Below are 15,263 nucleotides of genomic sequence, written 5' to 3' on the forward strand. Positions count from 1 at the left end.
CGATCCCCTCGTACCACTGTTCAGAGAGTCCACCGAGCAGAGCGGCGGGCACCAAGCCGCGCTTCGAGGGACTGAAAACTCACATTCCATTAATTCAACAACATCTGTTCGATGCCAAAAGCAACTGCCCCCCCCCCCCCCCCCCCCCCGAAAAAGACAATGGTGTGATTCATGTAGCGACCGTGCCGCTGGGCTGCTGACATACCTTGGAGTCCAGTTTCTGCTTCACGTACGCTCCGTTCGCCGCTGTCAGCACGTCGTTGGTGAGGATGAACACGTAGCCTTGCAGATCAAAGGACAGGTCAGCACTGCGGGGGAGAGAGAGGGACAGTCGACAGGGGTTTCAGCTAGGAAAGGGTTAACCGTGTTAAAACACGCATTTTTAGTTCGAGAATTAGCCATAGGGGGGCAATTTTCCAGCCAGTTCCAGAAGGTTCTTTTGTTTGACAGCTGATGATAATGTCCGTGGGAGATGTTATCATTTCAAAGAGGGGGCATCACTCTGGAAACATAATAAAGGCTGTAAAATACCCTTTGGAACAGAGACAATGTGGAACATCTGGCGGTAATAAAGCGCTTACCTCGCAGCTATGAACGCCCCGAGGATCATCGTAAACACTGTCAGCTGAACTCGCCGGGAGAACTTCTTCCTGAAACATTTAAGAGTAGAAGGAGGGGAATTAAGACTTAAGTCCTGAAGCAGCGTTGAGCAGCATTCACTAATAATTATAATAATAATAATAATACAGTAGACTTATATAGCGTTTTTCTAGACACTCAAAGACGCTTTACAAACTGAAAAGATTGAGTAGTAATAATAAAAATAAACAAGAAAGAAATAGAGAAAGAAAATATAGGGGTCTAATTAAGGTAGTGCTGGGGACACATGGGAAAGGGAGGGGGAGAGGGTTAACTGGTGAAGGCGAGCTTGAAGAGGTGGGTTTTGAGGGCCTGTTTAAATGTTGGGAGGGTGTTGGCCTGTCTGATGTGGTTGGGGAGGGCGTTCCAGAGGGACAGGGCTGCGGCTGAAAAGGCCCTATCACCCCAGGTCCGGAGCTTCATTTAAAAATTAAGGAAGACGGTATGCAAGACACAGTTACGTATTACTGTTGCCCTTAAGTCAATATATCTTCCCCCTTGTCTGTACATATCACACAGTACATGTCATGCTCATATATTGACTTTTTATATTCATTGTTGACTTTATATGCATTTACTTATACTCACTGTAATACCGTGTACTGTCCCACCATGCACTGTCCATACTAGGGGTGAGAGAACGGTTCTCGTTTTTTTTTACGGACGGTTCGGTTCGCCTTCCACGGTTCAATACACTAGTGAACCGTGCAGGTTTTGGGTTTATCCTGCGTTTCATTCAAAGTCGGAGGTGGAGTTGGTCTGGAACGCGGTTGCTTCTTGCTAAAATTTGTTTATATTATACAATATACCAGTCATATTCTGGAATATGTCTAAATGTTAAAGTTCCATAAGTATAAGCAAAATAAAGTAAAGTAACAGTTTGTAAATAAATAGTAGCAAATTAATTTTTTATCCTTATGCAAAAAAACATGTACCGAAACCGAACCGAACCCGTGACCCAAAAACCGAGGTTCATACCGAACCGTGGACCAACTGAACCGTTGCGCCCCTAGTACATACATTTATGGCTTTTGCACTATTGCACATCTGGTTAGATGGCGAACTGTGTTTCGTTGTCTCTGTACTCTGCCAATGACCATCCAGTGTAATGTAATATAATGTGACAGTGTGAGACAGCTTACTTGAGCAGCAGGACCTCGGCCAGCATGGTGAACAGGATGGAGAACCTCCGCAGGACCGTGAACATGGGCAGACTGGGAGAGGAGATCAAACGTGTTCAAAATGGATCAGATGTTTGAATAATGACCGGAACACAATAACCAGGTGTACATCGGGACTCCTTCTACACAGTAACAATGATGTATTACACTCTTTTACTCTATTACGCTTGATTTGTTACTAGAAGAGTCTAAGGATAGCACATTCAAGACACGTCATTAGGCCTATAGATAGAGCTATTCACTACACGGGACGACGATGACTCACTTCATGACTACCAATGTGTGGCACTCATAGCTCAAGCTCTAATGTTTAGACCACACAACCAAAACGCTAAATGTAATCCAACGATATGTCTGCCAGTGCTGTTTGAATGTTGATGACCTTTAAAAAGACTGATGATTAAGTCTTACTTCAGTCTTTTGGTTCCGAACAGCCCAGTTATTTGGTTTCCTACATAGAGGAGAGGTAGAGGAAACGTCTGCCGAACAAGAAAAACAAACATTAGCCAGAAATCCTGTTTCCTGTGGAAAAATATATATTTCATTCATTGAAGTAGGGGATTAGTTCACTGTTTTGTTAGTGACAAGTATTGCAAATAAATTCTTAGGATGTGTGGATTCTGTGGGAGGCACAACATCTGATTCAGCCGCTTACAGAGAAACGTTGAAGTCAGTCTTTGGGATGAAGTGTTACTGTACAGTTATACAGTCTGTATAGTGTTACTGTACAGTTATAGTGTTACTGTACAGTCATAGTGTTACTGTACAGTTATACAGTGGGTCCGTACCTTGCGGGGTATGGTCTCATCAAAGTCTGGGAAGGTGATCACCCTCAGAGCCTTGCCCACCCACAGCACGACCACTGTGGCAAGCATCTGTATACACACACACACACACACACACACACACACACACACACACACACACACACACACACACACACTTCTCAGTCAGCTGCACAAAAATCCCCTCCCTCAGACTTATGCATTGGACAAGGAAGAAGATTGCATTAAACTGAAAAGAGCATCGCTTACTTGACCAATGCCGACACATATCGACGAGGGGAATCTGGAAGTCAAAAAGAAAAACATCAAACAACCTGAAACACTCCGTTCAGTTGTTCCCTAACACGGTTAATGCATTTAATATGTATTTCTATATTAGATACATTCATTAGTTATTTCTGATCAGATACTACCAATGATGGTGCCGTTATTTAAACCCCAAAAAATGGCAAAACATGGCATGGAAGTAACAAGTGTCCCCGGGAGTAACCCAACGAGCTGGATCACAAAACCTTATTCACGTTCAGTGAAATGCGTAGACCCAGCGGACCGGTGCACGCGCCTAACATAACATGCATGTTGTTTGTTGATCAACTGATTTACTAAACAATCGTATCGATCCTAATGTTATGCATCACATCACACACTGTCAACACTACTACCATCGATGTGCACGTAAGTTATTCCAAGCAGCACCAAAAGTTAGCGGATTCTTGCACCCACGAGCTAACTAACGTAGCCCAGCCCAGCTAACGGGTTATTATAATAACAATATTGCAGAACAACGGACGCCGGGGGGGTGTCCAACACCTTAGCAGCCGTACCCGTAGTGAGTCAGCACGCTCTTGTTCACCACCACGATGAAGAAGGAACTGACGCCGTAGAATCCAGCGGCCAGGAGCTTCAAGAACAGTCTGTCCGCCGCCATCCCCAAGCGTTCATCTCTCCCCGAGTCTGAGTCTGTCCGTGCATCCCTCTCTCTCTCCGTCTGTACCCCAGACATCGGCTGCGTTCGTCGATTCGCTCTGTGAAATCTGACCAGCACTCACGGAACGCCTCTCGTCCAATCGAATGACTCGGTCGCTCTGTGACGTTGCAGCCAGTGTGTGGGAGGGAGTGAGGGAGGGAGTTTACGAACGCACCCCGTCGTCGTCTGTGCGTGTCTCCGACGTTTCACGACTTCCGCCGGCTGCTGGCTGAATGATGTGAAGCGACCAGCCTCCTATGCTCCTCTCTTCATTCTGTTGGGGTTTTTCTGTCTCCATCTAGCGTAAAATTACATTTTCCAGTAAAGAAACTATCCCTAAAATGAATGCATGACATCAATACAACTTGCTGTTCAGATTTATTCAAACAACCCCCAAAAATCACAAGGTAAACACTTTATTTTTACATTTTTATTAAACGACATTCATTTTTAGTGTGCATTTTCCGTGTAATATTCAGTGTAAGTTTACGTTTTCTGAGAACTAAGTGGCCCTGCTGCCAGGCCTCGACAAGAAGAAACTGACTCCGTACACGCCGATCCCTTTGATGTCTGCGGCCGACAACATCACACAGTCATCACACATCCGCTGGTGCCCCTCCTTGTTAGGCCGTTGCTTGGCAACAAACTGTCTCATGTTGTTTTCACTGTGCTTCAGGGGCTTGGAGATGTACAGGAAGTCCCTCTTGCTGCCTCGGCTGGTGATTGGTTCTCTGTGGGAGCTGGGCGGGGTGGGCTGGAGCTTGGTGAGTCTCTTCCTGGTTCTGTTCTGTAGAGGTTTGACGTGTGCCGGGGGGGCGGTGACAGCGCCGACCTGGTTCGGGTTCACCCCGCTCAACACCAGCCCCACTGCGCCAGGGGAGCCACGCTCCCCCCCGGGTGGGGTGTGCAGGGAGAGAAGGGGGGTGACCACCAGGGGGGCCAGGACGGCTCTGGTGGCGGTGGAGGTGGCGGTGGGGGGCGGCGCGATCGGGCAAGGTGGCGGGCGCCGGCGATGACGCAGGGGGAGTCGTCCCAGGTCCGTGTCCCGAGCCACTCTCCCGTCGGCGGACAGAACTCGGAGACTCACAAGGTTGGCCCCCCCCGAGACCCACTTCTTCTGGAGCCCGGCGCCCTGCCTCTCCTCTCTCTCCCTCCTCTCCCTCCTCCCCCTCACCACGGCCTCTGCCTGGAGGGAGTCGGTGATGCGGACCACGGTGGCGCGGACCGTGGCCCTGCGCGGGGAGCTGTCCTCGGGCGGGTCCAGGGTGTGGAGGCCCGGGCAGCTGAAGGGTTGGTGCCGGTACGGGTCGTTGTGGCACACCACCGGATACGTCTCACTGACTATCTGTGGAAAAACACAATCGCCTGATAAAAAAGTACACGTTTGCACAATTGCCTCTTCTCTCTCTCTCTCTCCCCACACACAAAGACAGACAGACAGACAGACAGACACACACACACACACACACACACACACACACACACACTATTTCATACGACTACCGCTGCTCCTACTGTATATTTATCTACCCACTCCACTCTTGTTATTGTGTTTGCTGCTGTGTTTACTTCATCGTGGCACTGTTGAGGAGCTAGCTTGCCCAAAGCATTTCATTCCACCGTCATACTGGTTTAAATCAGTACACTTGAACAAAATAGAGGCAAAAATAGAACCGAATAAATAGAAAAAAGCCCTCCATGACTGGAATGTTTGGTGAGCAAATATCAAACTTTACCGGAAGGGGGACGTAAGGGGAAGGGCGTCGAGGGGTGAGTACTTTCACCGTCCTCCTCTCCAGCTCGTCAGAGAGGCTGAGGGGAACAGTGGCCTCCGCTCTAACAACACATGACTCTCCACCCTGCCGTGTGGCGCCCCCTGGAGACTCATCCCTCCTGGAAACACAACAACAACATACACAGAAAACAGTTACCACAGAAAGCCTGCTTGTGTGTGTGTGTGTGTGTATATATAAATATAGGAGCAGCAGTAGTCGTATGAAATTGTGTGTGTGTGTGTGTGTGTGTGTGTGTGTGTGTGTGTGTGTGTGTGTGCGTGTGTGAGTTCTGACTAGCCTCCTGTGAGCTCCGCTGGTGGCGACTCGAACTACATTCCCCTGCTGCAGCACTTCCCCCACAGTCTCTGAAAGAATGAACTGGCCTTCCTCCTCCTCCTCCTCCTCTAGAGACACACAGAGAGTTTGTGAACTTCTTCTCATCCGAAAGAAACAATGGTTTATCAGCCATATAATCCAATTCAACCAATCGTTGGTCATTTTTGCAACCCCCCCCCCCAAGACCTTCTCATACCACTCAGCATGAGACAGAGGGCAAGAGAGGTGGAGGGACAGGAAGAGGGAGAGAGAGAGAGAGTAAAATTATTCAGGCACACAGGTGACTTTGGTTCTTCTGTGAATGATGCGGAGACGTCTAACAGCCTGTTATGGAAGGCATTACCTGTGAATGCTATCAGTGTCTCTCTGGGGGAGTGGGAGGAGCACCAGTGAGAAGTGTCTGTGTAGCTAAGAGCTCTGCCCACCAGTGCCATGCTGCAGTCAGGGTCTAATCGCAGCTGGGGAACCCTCTCCACCTGAAAAACACAACGCTGAATCAACCAATACTGTCAACTCTCCATCCCTCTCTTTCTCACGTGACAGAGGTCCTGCCCAGCTGCATACCCGCACCATGGCACAGGATGGGGCTTGGCTATAGCAGGGTAACCTGTTAACCCTTAGCCCTAGCGCCATGTGCTAATTGTCTTGGCCTGTACATGCTTCCTATGTTCCTATGGTTACGTAGTACTGTACCTCTCTGGACCACTTTGGCTTCTGGTGTGGAAGTCTCGCAGACCTGAGAGTTGGTGTATTTTTCAGGGTTATGACCATAAAGCTCTCGTCTTTGACTGCAAAAACAAAGTTATGTATTCAAAGGAGAGTGTGCTGTATGTGGATATGGGTTATTGTGGTAACTATGAAGATGTTTTTCCCAAGTGAAAAAGGACACAACACTGTAGTGAATAATGTATGACAGGAATGAGTGGAGAGGAACAGTATCACCCGATTCATTTACTGAAATGGTGGCAAAAGGAAATGGAAGCCGAGATACTATAACCCTCTTTAGTTACCAACATGGCAACACTACTGAGAGGGAAACAGCATCGATGTGACCTGTGAGAAAACACACTTCCACTTCCACTTCAGAATATAAATATTTGACGGAGATAGTTTCAGGGGGCAGGGAGACTCAGGCCCTCTCCCCCTGGACTGCTCACCTGTCATCTTAGCCCCTGACCCCTGACCCCCCACCCTTAACCCTGACCCACCTTCTGTCTGGCCTGCGCCCCAGGCCAGGTCCACAGCGCGGGTGATGGTACGGACGCCCACTCTGCTGCTGGCTCGCTTCTCTGGGCTGAAGACGGAGACTTCTCGGACAGGCAGTGGCGCTGTAGACTTTGTTGTCGGGCGTGACGTGAAACACCTATTGGAAGAAACATTCAGCCACAGAGACATAGAGACAATAATGTTATTATTGCCGTAAGTCTAGTAAACACACACACACACACACACACACACACACACACACACACACACACACACACACTAAGAAAGAAAACTCAAACCTAAACCAGAGTACTTGAACCTTAATTTGTTAAGCAGAAGCTGTTGCTCCTCGCTGATGATCTCAGGATTGGTTTTGGGTTTTGAGATAGGTGTTCTCCTGGCACTGGGGAAGTCAAAGTCACAGTCACAGTCCAAGAAAGGAGGTAGGCCTGGCTCCCTGCAGGAGGCACAGCATGCCCCGGACATGTGACTGAGCTGGTGGTTCTTCTAAGATGAGAAATAAGTAGAAATAATTTACTGAAAAATGTGAAGGTGGAGGAGAGGAACTCACAATTTAGATCATTTTGCAAAGACTTTACGAAATTACTTCACTATTGAACTTGAAGACAGCATGTTAAAACAATTGGAAATGTCATTACATTCACGAATGTTAGTATCTCGTAAGAATTAGTAGCTACTAAGAATAATCATTGTCAATACTTGCCCTTGCATGCCTATCCAATACTCTCTTGGCATGTTTGTCCAAGACATTGAATGATTCAAGCAGTCTACTTGTCATCTTTCAACACATGCTGCAATGATAAGACCACACTTACACATACTTAGCCAATATAAAGAACCAACTATGGTGAATTGTGTTGTTAGTCTTATCTTGCTACTGAAGGCCAACCAAATAGGCTTGTAAGTTAGTAACTAGTTAACTTACTATAATAACTAACGTTAGTTACTTTTAACTACCCTCGCAAACAGCTGATGTTTCATGAATAAGGCAAGAAAATGTGTGTTACCTGAATCTTCGTCCCCACCACACAGCGCTGTCTCTCAGAAACGCATGTGTTCTGGACTGGAACAGTAACCATGGCAACGAGCCTAACAAGTACACATGATTTATAGAGAAAGCTGTCATTGCACATATATTTATATTTTAAAGTTAAAAAATTACTTTTTCAAGATCGTACTCAACTTTCTGTCTAGTCATAAGAGAACAATATTGTGATCCCGTAACTTTCCATTCATGTTTTAACTCGCGCTTTTATTTTGAAGCGAAAAGAAAAAGCGAAACCGGAAGTGTTAATGACGAGCCTAACAATAGGAGAAAGGTGTCATTGCACATATATTTATATTTTAAAGTTAAAAATTACTTTTTCAAGATCGTACTCAACTTTCTGTCTAGTCATTAAGAGAACAATATTGTGATCCCGTAACTTTCCATTCATGTTTTAACTCGCACTTTTATTTCGAAAAAAGCGAAACCGGAAGTGTTAATGTTGCTAGATGGAGCTTTTTGGAGCTCAGAGAACACAGCTGAAAGGTGGCGCTCTTTACACCATCCTGATTCTATTCATAGCTTTCATGTGACGTCACAGCATAGTGGAAACGCCCACCTGACGGGCAAAAGGCACTTTTTGCGGGCAAAACCCACGGGCAAAACCCACTTTTTGCGGGTTAATAACTTTGATTTCCCGTGGGTTAGGAAAATAATTCCAACGTGTCCGGAAAGAGGAGAAGCCAGGGAATCGAAAAGTGTTTGAATGGAGTCGATCCTCCACTCCTATCACCGTGGACACAGCAAGGAGCGAATTCCCGGGTAGAAATATCCCCTCGACCCGCTGTCAGCGGGAGTTCCGTCCAGCAGCGGTAGAACTCCCGAACGCCCGGTTGATCGAGTTTCGTATTAAAAGTATATCTTCTCGGGGTGTCAGCGAGGTGGTTAAGGGCTCAAAATGACCGTATACTGATGGTGAATTTAGCAATAATAGTCTTGTATTTGTACCACCTCCATAACCGGTGTTATTCACGGAGAAAGCCGGTCAAGGACGCACCTTTTGCGGGTTAATAACTTTGATTCTCCGGGGGTTAGGAAAATAATTCCAACGTGTCTGGATAGAGGAGAAGACATGGAATCGAAAAGTTTTTGAATAGGGTCGATCCTCCACTCCTATCACCGTGGACACAGCAAGGAGCGAATTCCCGGGTAGAAATATCCCCTCGACCCGCTGTCAGCGGGAGTTCCGTCCAGCAGCGGTAGAACTCCCGAACGCCCGGTTGATCGAGTTTCGTATTAAAAGTATATCTTCTCGGGGTGTCAGCGAGGTGGTTAAGGGCTCAAAATGACCGTATACTGGGAGTTCCGTCCAGCAGCGGTAGAACTCCCGAACGCCCGGTTGATCGAGTTTCGTATTAAAAGTATATCTTCTCGGGGTGTCAGCGAGGTGGTTAAGGGCTCAAAATGACCGTATACTGATGGTGAATTTAGCAATAATAGTCTTGTATTTGTACCACCTCCATAACCGGTGTTATTCACGGAGAAAGCCGGTCAAGGACGCACCTTTTGCGGGTTAATAACTTTGATTCTCCGGGGGTTAGGAAAATAATTCCAACGTGTCTGGATAGAGGAGAAGACACGGTTGATCGAGTTTCGTATTAAAAGTATATCTTCTCGGGGTGTCAGCGAGGTGGTTAAGGGCTCAAAATGACCGTATACTGGGAGTTCCGTCCAGCAGCGGTAGAACTCCCGAATGGTGAATTTAGCAATAATAGTCTTGTATTTGTACCACCTCCATAACCGGTGTTATTCACGGAGAAAGCCGGTCAAGGACGCACCTTTTGCGGGTTAATAACTTTGATTCTCCGGGGGTTAGGAAAATAATTCCAACGTGTCCGGATAGAGGAGAAGACATGGAATCCAAACGTTTTTGAATGGAGTCGATCCTCTACTCCTATCACCGTCGTGTATCTTGATAGTTCTTCATGGGTGAGGTGGTCTAAATAGTAGGCAGCCGGTAAATCGCCATGTTGAGCGATGTTGCTATGATACTTTTTGCCCGTCAGGTCGGTGGTTGCTAGGGAAGAAACCACGTGACTGAAAGCTATGAATTGACCGTGTTCGTTGTTAAAGGGTAACAACAGCACACTGACTATGGACGTTTAGCTGAGGTTTACTTCAAATGTGTTTTGCTTTAGTGTTGATACAACTGTATGGTTGTACTTATGAAATATCAACAATCAATGTTACGTTAAACCACACAATCTGCAACAAAGTAATTAAGCCTATGCTATGATGAGCATGGGACGTGTTCCCCGTGTGGACCAATGAGATCATTTCTGGGCATTATTTATGTTTATTTGGGAGACCCTTTTTGCCCCAAAACCACCTTCAGAGGCAAAATCCTCCATGATGTAACTTTAATGTGTAAAGTGATGCTGACAGTGTTTTTTCAATGTACAAAATATGAAATGTTTTAGAAGACAATCAGACTTTCCCTTAAGTTGAGGTTTTGCTCTATCTATGACGTAGGATACATAATATACAGCATGTGTATGGTTTTGCTCCACTCAATACATCATAATTCGATGTAAACATAAGACATCTTGTTGAAGTAGTCAGTCAGCAGCATTATGATTGCAAGCAAAAGAGACCTAATTAACCTTAAGTAACTGTGGGTGAATTCCTCTAGTTATTTATCTTTACACACTGCAGGGCCTACCCAAACCATACTGTACTGACCTGGCTCAGAGATGGACAGAGACATTTTCCCCTCATGTATAGAGTAAAGCAACGAAACTGTGAAAAGAGATACATTATTGCTAAAGAGATCAATTATATTCTAAAATGGCCTGGACATATTTGTTGGTACCCCTAGGAAAAGATTAGAAATACTTGGATTATAGTGATATTTTAGTTAACTGTTTTCTTTAATTGGTATCACACACACATCACATCACTCATTCAGCATCATTTAAATGGAGAAAAGTAGTCAGTTGGTATCATCGTGTGCACCACACTGAACATGGACCAGAGAAAGCAAAGGAGAGAGTTGTCTGAGGAGATCAGAAACAATAGACAAGCATGTTAAAGGTAAAGGCTATAAGACCATCTCCAAGCAGCTGGATGTTCCTGTGACTACAGCTGCAAATATTATTAAGAGGTTTAAGGTCCTGTAGCCAACCTCCCTGGAAAATCGACCCCAGATTGAACAGAAGGATAGTTCGAATGGCAGAAAAAGAGCCACGGACAACTTCCAAAGAGGTACAAGCTGAACTCCAAGGTCAAGGTACATCAGTGTCTGATCGCACCGTCCGTTCCTTTCTGAGTGACAGTGGCTCCATGGGAGAAGACCCAGGAGGACTTCACTGTTGAAAGAAAAACAAAAAAAGCCACACTGGAATTTGCTAAAATGCATATTGACAAGCCACAATGCTTCTGGGAGAATGTCCTTTGGACAGATGAGTCAAAACCGGAGCTTTTTGGTAAGTCACATCAGCTCTACGAAAAAATGAAGCTTTAAAAAAAATAAGAGCACCATACATACTGTGAAACATGGAGTGTGGGCCAAACTACCTATTGACAGGTGCAGAGGTCTCATTGAGAGCTATAGTATAATAATAATAATATAGTATAGTATAATACTACAGAAATAGCTTGATTGCAGTGATTACCTCTGAAGGTTGTGCAACAAAATATTAGGTTAAGGGGCCCATAATTTTTTTCCATGACATTTTCATTTGTTTTAATATTCAAAATATTCTGTTGAGCAAAGTCTGATTTCTATTAAATATGGAATAAACAATGATGGATGCCAATGACTTTTGTGAGTTTCAAGTTATTTCAGAAAAAATTGTGGGTTCTTCTTTTTTCGTCGAAGGGTACCAACACATTTGTCCACGTCTGTATGCCTTAGTTAGCTACTCGGGTCTAACTATGGAGCACTTTGAGCTGCAACGTTTGCAGGAAAAGCGCTATACAAATAAAAAGTGATTATGATTATGGCTCTGGATGTCGTACTTTGCCCAAATCGGTATAGTAAGGTGCTCCGACCTGACCTTGACAAGGCAATGTGTATTTTGGCAGGGGGTGTGGGACAAAAAACGTGTGTTTCTGTGATAAGACATATGTGTCATCATGTGCCACGTTGTCACACACAACAAGCGAACACTAACAGCCAGTGGCTCATTCATTTCCCCTGCGAACAGAACCAGAGAGGTGTCGCGTCTGTGACCATGTCTGGACTCAACGTCTCCCTTGGTTACTTTCTGGCCGTTGTGGCGTTTGGGGCCACGATCGTAGCCCTGTTCAGAAAGTGGCCGCGCTTGAGCTTTGCTGTTGAGTTCGGTGCCTCGTTTATGCTTGTAGCATGCTGGCTGGAGGTTCAGACCATTGTAGAGGTGGGCGAATGGGCCGTGGGACTGGGTGCCGATGTGACTCGGACCATACTGTTTCTGGTGCTGCTGGTCCAAGTCCTGATCTGTGCCGGTTCTCTCCCGAATCCCTCCCTAGTGTTGATGAGGTTCCTGATGCTGGAGGCTTCCACCCTGCCCACCCTGCTGGCTGTGGCAGCACAGTTCCTGGGTGCCCACCTGGCCATGCTCGTCGCTGGCTACTACTGGGCCTTGGAGCTCACAGACATGCACATGATTAAGAACCTGATGTGGAAGGAGTGCAGTACTGCCCTGCGAGTCCCTGTGCTGCAGGGCTTCTTTACAGAGTGTATGTGCGCACTGGTGTTTCATATCCTCTACCTCAGCCTGCGACGGAGGTCAGCCCTGCTCAGAGCACCCCTCATCGCCCTCATGCTGACATTTCTGACTCATGCAGGTAAGCAGCCTGAAATACAATAACACTGTCTGGATATCCACTATAGGCTGTTTCCTCTTCTGTTACGTATGTCACGAGGGAAATGTATTGCCTCCGCTTTCTCTTGACCCCGAAAATATCATGTTTGAATGTAGTGAGAGGCTCTTCTCAAAATATCATGTTTAAATGTAGTGAGAGGCTCTTCTAAAAATATCATGTTTAAAAATGACCCTAATACATTGTACGTAATCCTCCTGGATATCTTGTCTTTGCTCTTTCAGCCAGTGGCTATACCTCAGGATACCTAAACCCATCTCTGGCCTATGGGCTTACCTTCTACTGTCCTGGATTCACCTTGGCGGAGTACATGATGGTCTACTGGCTTGGGCCTGTGACTGGTAAGTATATTAAAAATATATAAACAGTAATAAACTCAATTCAAGTCTACACAGTGCACATCATAGAACAATATACCATTGGCAAAATCTTTTGATCTTTATCTTTTGATTGGTCCGGTATTGAAATTGTGTTAAGAAGCTGGATAACACTGACATCCTCTTTTCAGGAATGACTCTGGCCCTTCTCTTGTATATGGGCCACATCCCACGGCTTTTTGCCAGGAATCTGCTGTATTCCCAGAAGACACGCTTCAGAGTGCCGAAGGGGACGTCTGCGGACCAAGGGGAGAAAAAGAAAAAGTGACGGAACATAAACAAAACCTTCACCACTGTTGACACAATGTATAAGATCACTTTACTATTAAGGCCAATGCACACGACGTGCGATTTTGTCGCACCGCCGAATTCGATTCCATTGTTTTGAATGAGACCCAATGAGACAATGCACACGGCGTGCGATGCGATATTGTCGCACGACAACATTCGATTCGCCATTCACATTCATTGGTGTGAATTGAGAATCGAATGTTGTCGTGTGATAAAATCGCACGCCGTGTGCATTGGGCTTTAGAGTTCTGAATGAATCATCACAGAGACACACAGAGAATTGTATTTCAAATACATGTTTATTAAAAAACAAAAAAATAACTGGTTGTCAGTTGTGCTCTACTGTGGGAAAAAGTAAATGTCAGCTAAATTCAATCCAACAATTATGAATATATTTGACCTTCAAGAAAAAAGGAAATCTATTATTGTGTAGCAACTTAATTCAATCTAATCCCATTGAGAGTGAGATGTTGGTTGAAGAAATTACATCACACAGATGCTAAGAGCCAGGGATACAAAAAATTGCTCTTTTGTCGTACAAACATTCCATAGTTTACTGGATTGTGTAGGCTTGAGGCATTTGCATGTGTATGTTTTATCAATTTGTAATTTAAACAATGAACAATTTATTAAAACAATTTGTTTTGTTGAAATAAGTATTGAACAACATTTTTTAAATTCAACATAATGTGACAGCAGCTGGTGAAAGCGGGAACAAGTCGGCAACCGACCAAATGTTCAGACTTTTATTCAGAAAAATGTTGTTGAAAATCAATGACACATTCACCAGTCAAGCCAAAATGTTCAATACAATGGATTCACGGCTACACGGCTGTGTGTTAGGGCTGTGTGTTAGGGCTGTGTGTTAAGGCTGTGTGTTAGGGCTGTGTGTTAGGGCTGTGTGTTAGGGCTGTGTGTTAAGGCTGTGTGTTAGGGCTGTGTGTTAGGGCTGTGTGTTAAGGCTGTGTGTTAGGGCTGTGTGTTAGGGCTGTGTGTTAAGGCTGTGTGTTAGGGCTGTGTGTTAGGGCTGTGTGTTAGGGCTGTGTGTTAGGGTTGTGTGTTAGGGTTGTGTGTTAAGGCTGTGTGTTAGGGCTGTGTGTTAGGGCTGTGTTAGGGTTGTGTGTTAGGGCTGTGTGTTAAGGCTGTGTGTTAGGGTTGTGTGTTAGGGCTGTGTGTTAGGGCTGTGTGTTAGGGCTGTGTGTTAGGGCTGTGTGTTAGGGTTGTGTGTTAAGGCTGTGTGTTAAGGCTGTGTGTTAGGGCTGTGTGTTAGAGGAGTTAGAGGCCCAGGTGAGTAGAGGCCCAGGTCAGTAGAGGCCCAGGTGAGTTAGAGGCCCAGGTGAGTTAGAGGCCTAGGTGAGTAGAGGTCCAGGTGAGTTAGAGGCCCAGGTGAGTAGAGGCCCAGGTGAGTAGAGGCCCAGGTGAGTAGAGGCCCAGGTGAGTTAGAGGCCCAGGTGAGTTAGAGGCCCAGGTGAGTAGAGGCCCAGGTGAGTTAGAGGCCCAGGTGAGTTAGAGGCCCAGGTGAGGTAAAGGTCCTCCACAGTGGCGGCTGGCCGATAGAGGGCGCTGGGGCGCCGCCCCCACCTTCACTTCCTAGTTGCGATTTGCAAAAGTTTTTTTTTTAAATAAACATTGTTTATTCACAAAATGCGGCTGATATTCTGTCGGCGCCTATCAGCATTCATTAAAAATCCTCCAATACAATAAACATTTTATCTGTGTGTGTGTAAAATTCACTGTTAAAATACATAGGGGGAGGAGTCGGGGTGCCGGCCGAATGCAAGTCTATGGCAGGCCAAATACTTTTGGCTTACACGTGAGCTGTAGCAGCACTCCA

At 45.8% G+C, this 15,263-nt stretch overlaps 2 protein-coding genes across 2 annotated transcripts in view; one reads left to right on the forward strand and one right to left on the reverse strand.

Annotated features, from left to right (window-relative positions):
* Positions 1-3,542, reverse strand: part of LOC308161783 (nucleotide sugar transporter SLC35D2-like) — a 10,152-nt gene extending 6,610 nt beyond the window's left edge. Inside the window, exons 1-7 of the mRNA XM_080535854.1 lie at positions 3,430-3,542; positions 2,855-2,888; positions 2,609-2,695; positions 2,232-2,299; positions 1,782-1,853; positions 582-650; positions 206-308 (exon numbers count right to left, since the gene is read on the reverse strand). Of these exons, the coding sequence (XP_080391980.1) occupies positions 206-308; positions 582-650; positions 1,782-1,853; positions 2,232-2,299; positions 2,609-2,695; positions 2,855-2,888; positions 3,430-3,533 (537 nt within the window). The 5' untranslated portion in view covers positions 3,534-3,542. The remainder of the gene's footprint in view (positions 1-205; positions 309-581; positions 651-1,781; positions 1,854-2,231; positions 2,300-2,608; positions 2,696-2,854; positions 2,889-3,429) is intronic.
* An 8,588-nt stretch (positions 3,543-12,130) lies between these two features.
* Positions 12,131-13,406, forward strand: aqp12 (aquaporin 12; the record flags this gene model as incomplete). Its single annotated transcript, XM_080537313.1, has 3 exons — positions 12,131-12,725; positions 12,986-13,102; positions 13,270-13,406. 3 exons carry the CDS (start codon positions 12,131-12,133, stop codon positions 13,404-13,406), a joined length of 849 nt encoding a protein of 282 aa, XP_080393439.1.
* Between the last annotated feature and the right edge of the window lie 1,857 nt (positions 13,407-15,263).

Source organism: Nansenia antarctica (genome assembly GCF_963989245.1).
Source record: "Nansenia antarctica genome assembly, chromosome: 7".
Lineage (NCBI taxonomy): Eukaryota > Metazoa > Chordata > Actinopteri > Argentiniformes > Microstomatidae > Nansenia > Nansenia antarctica.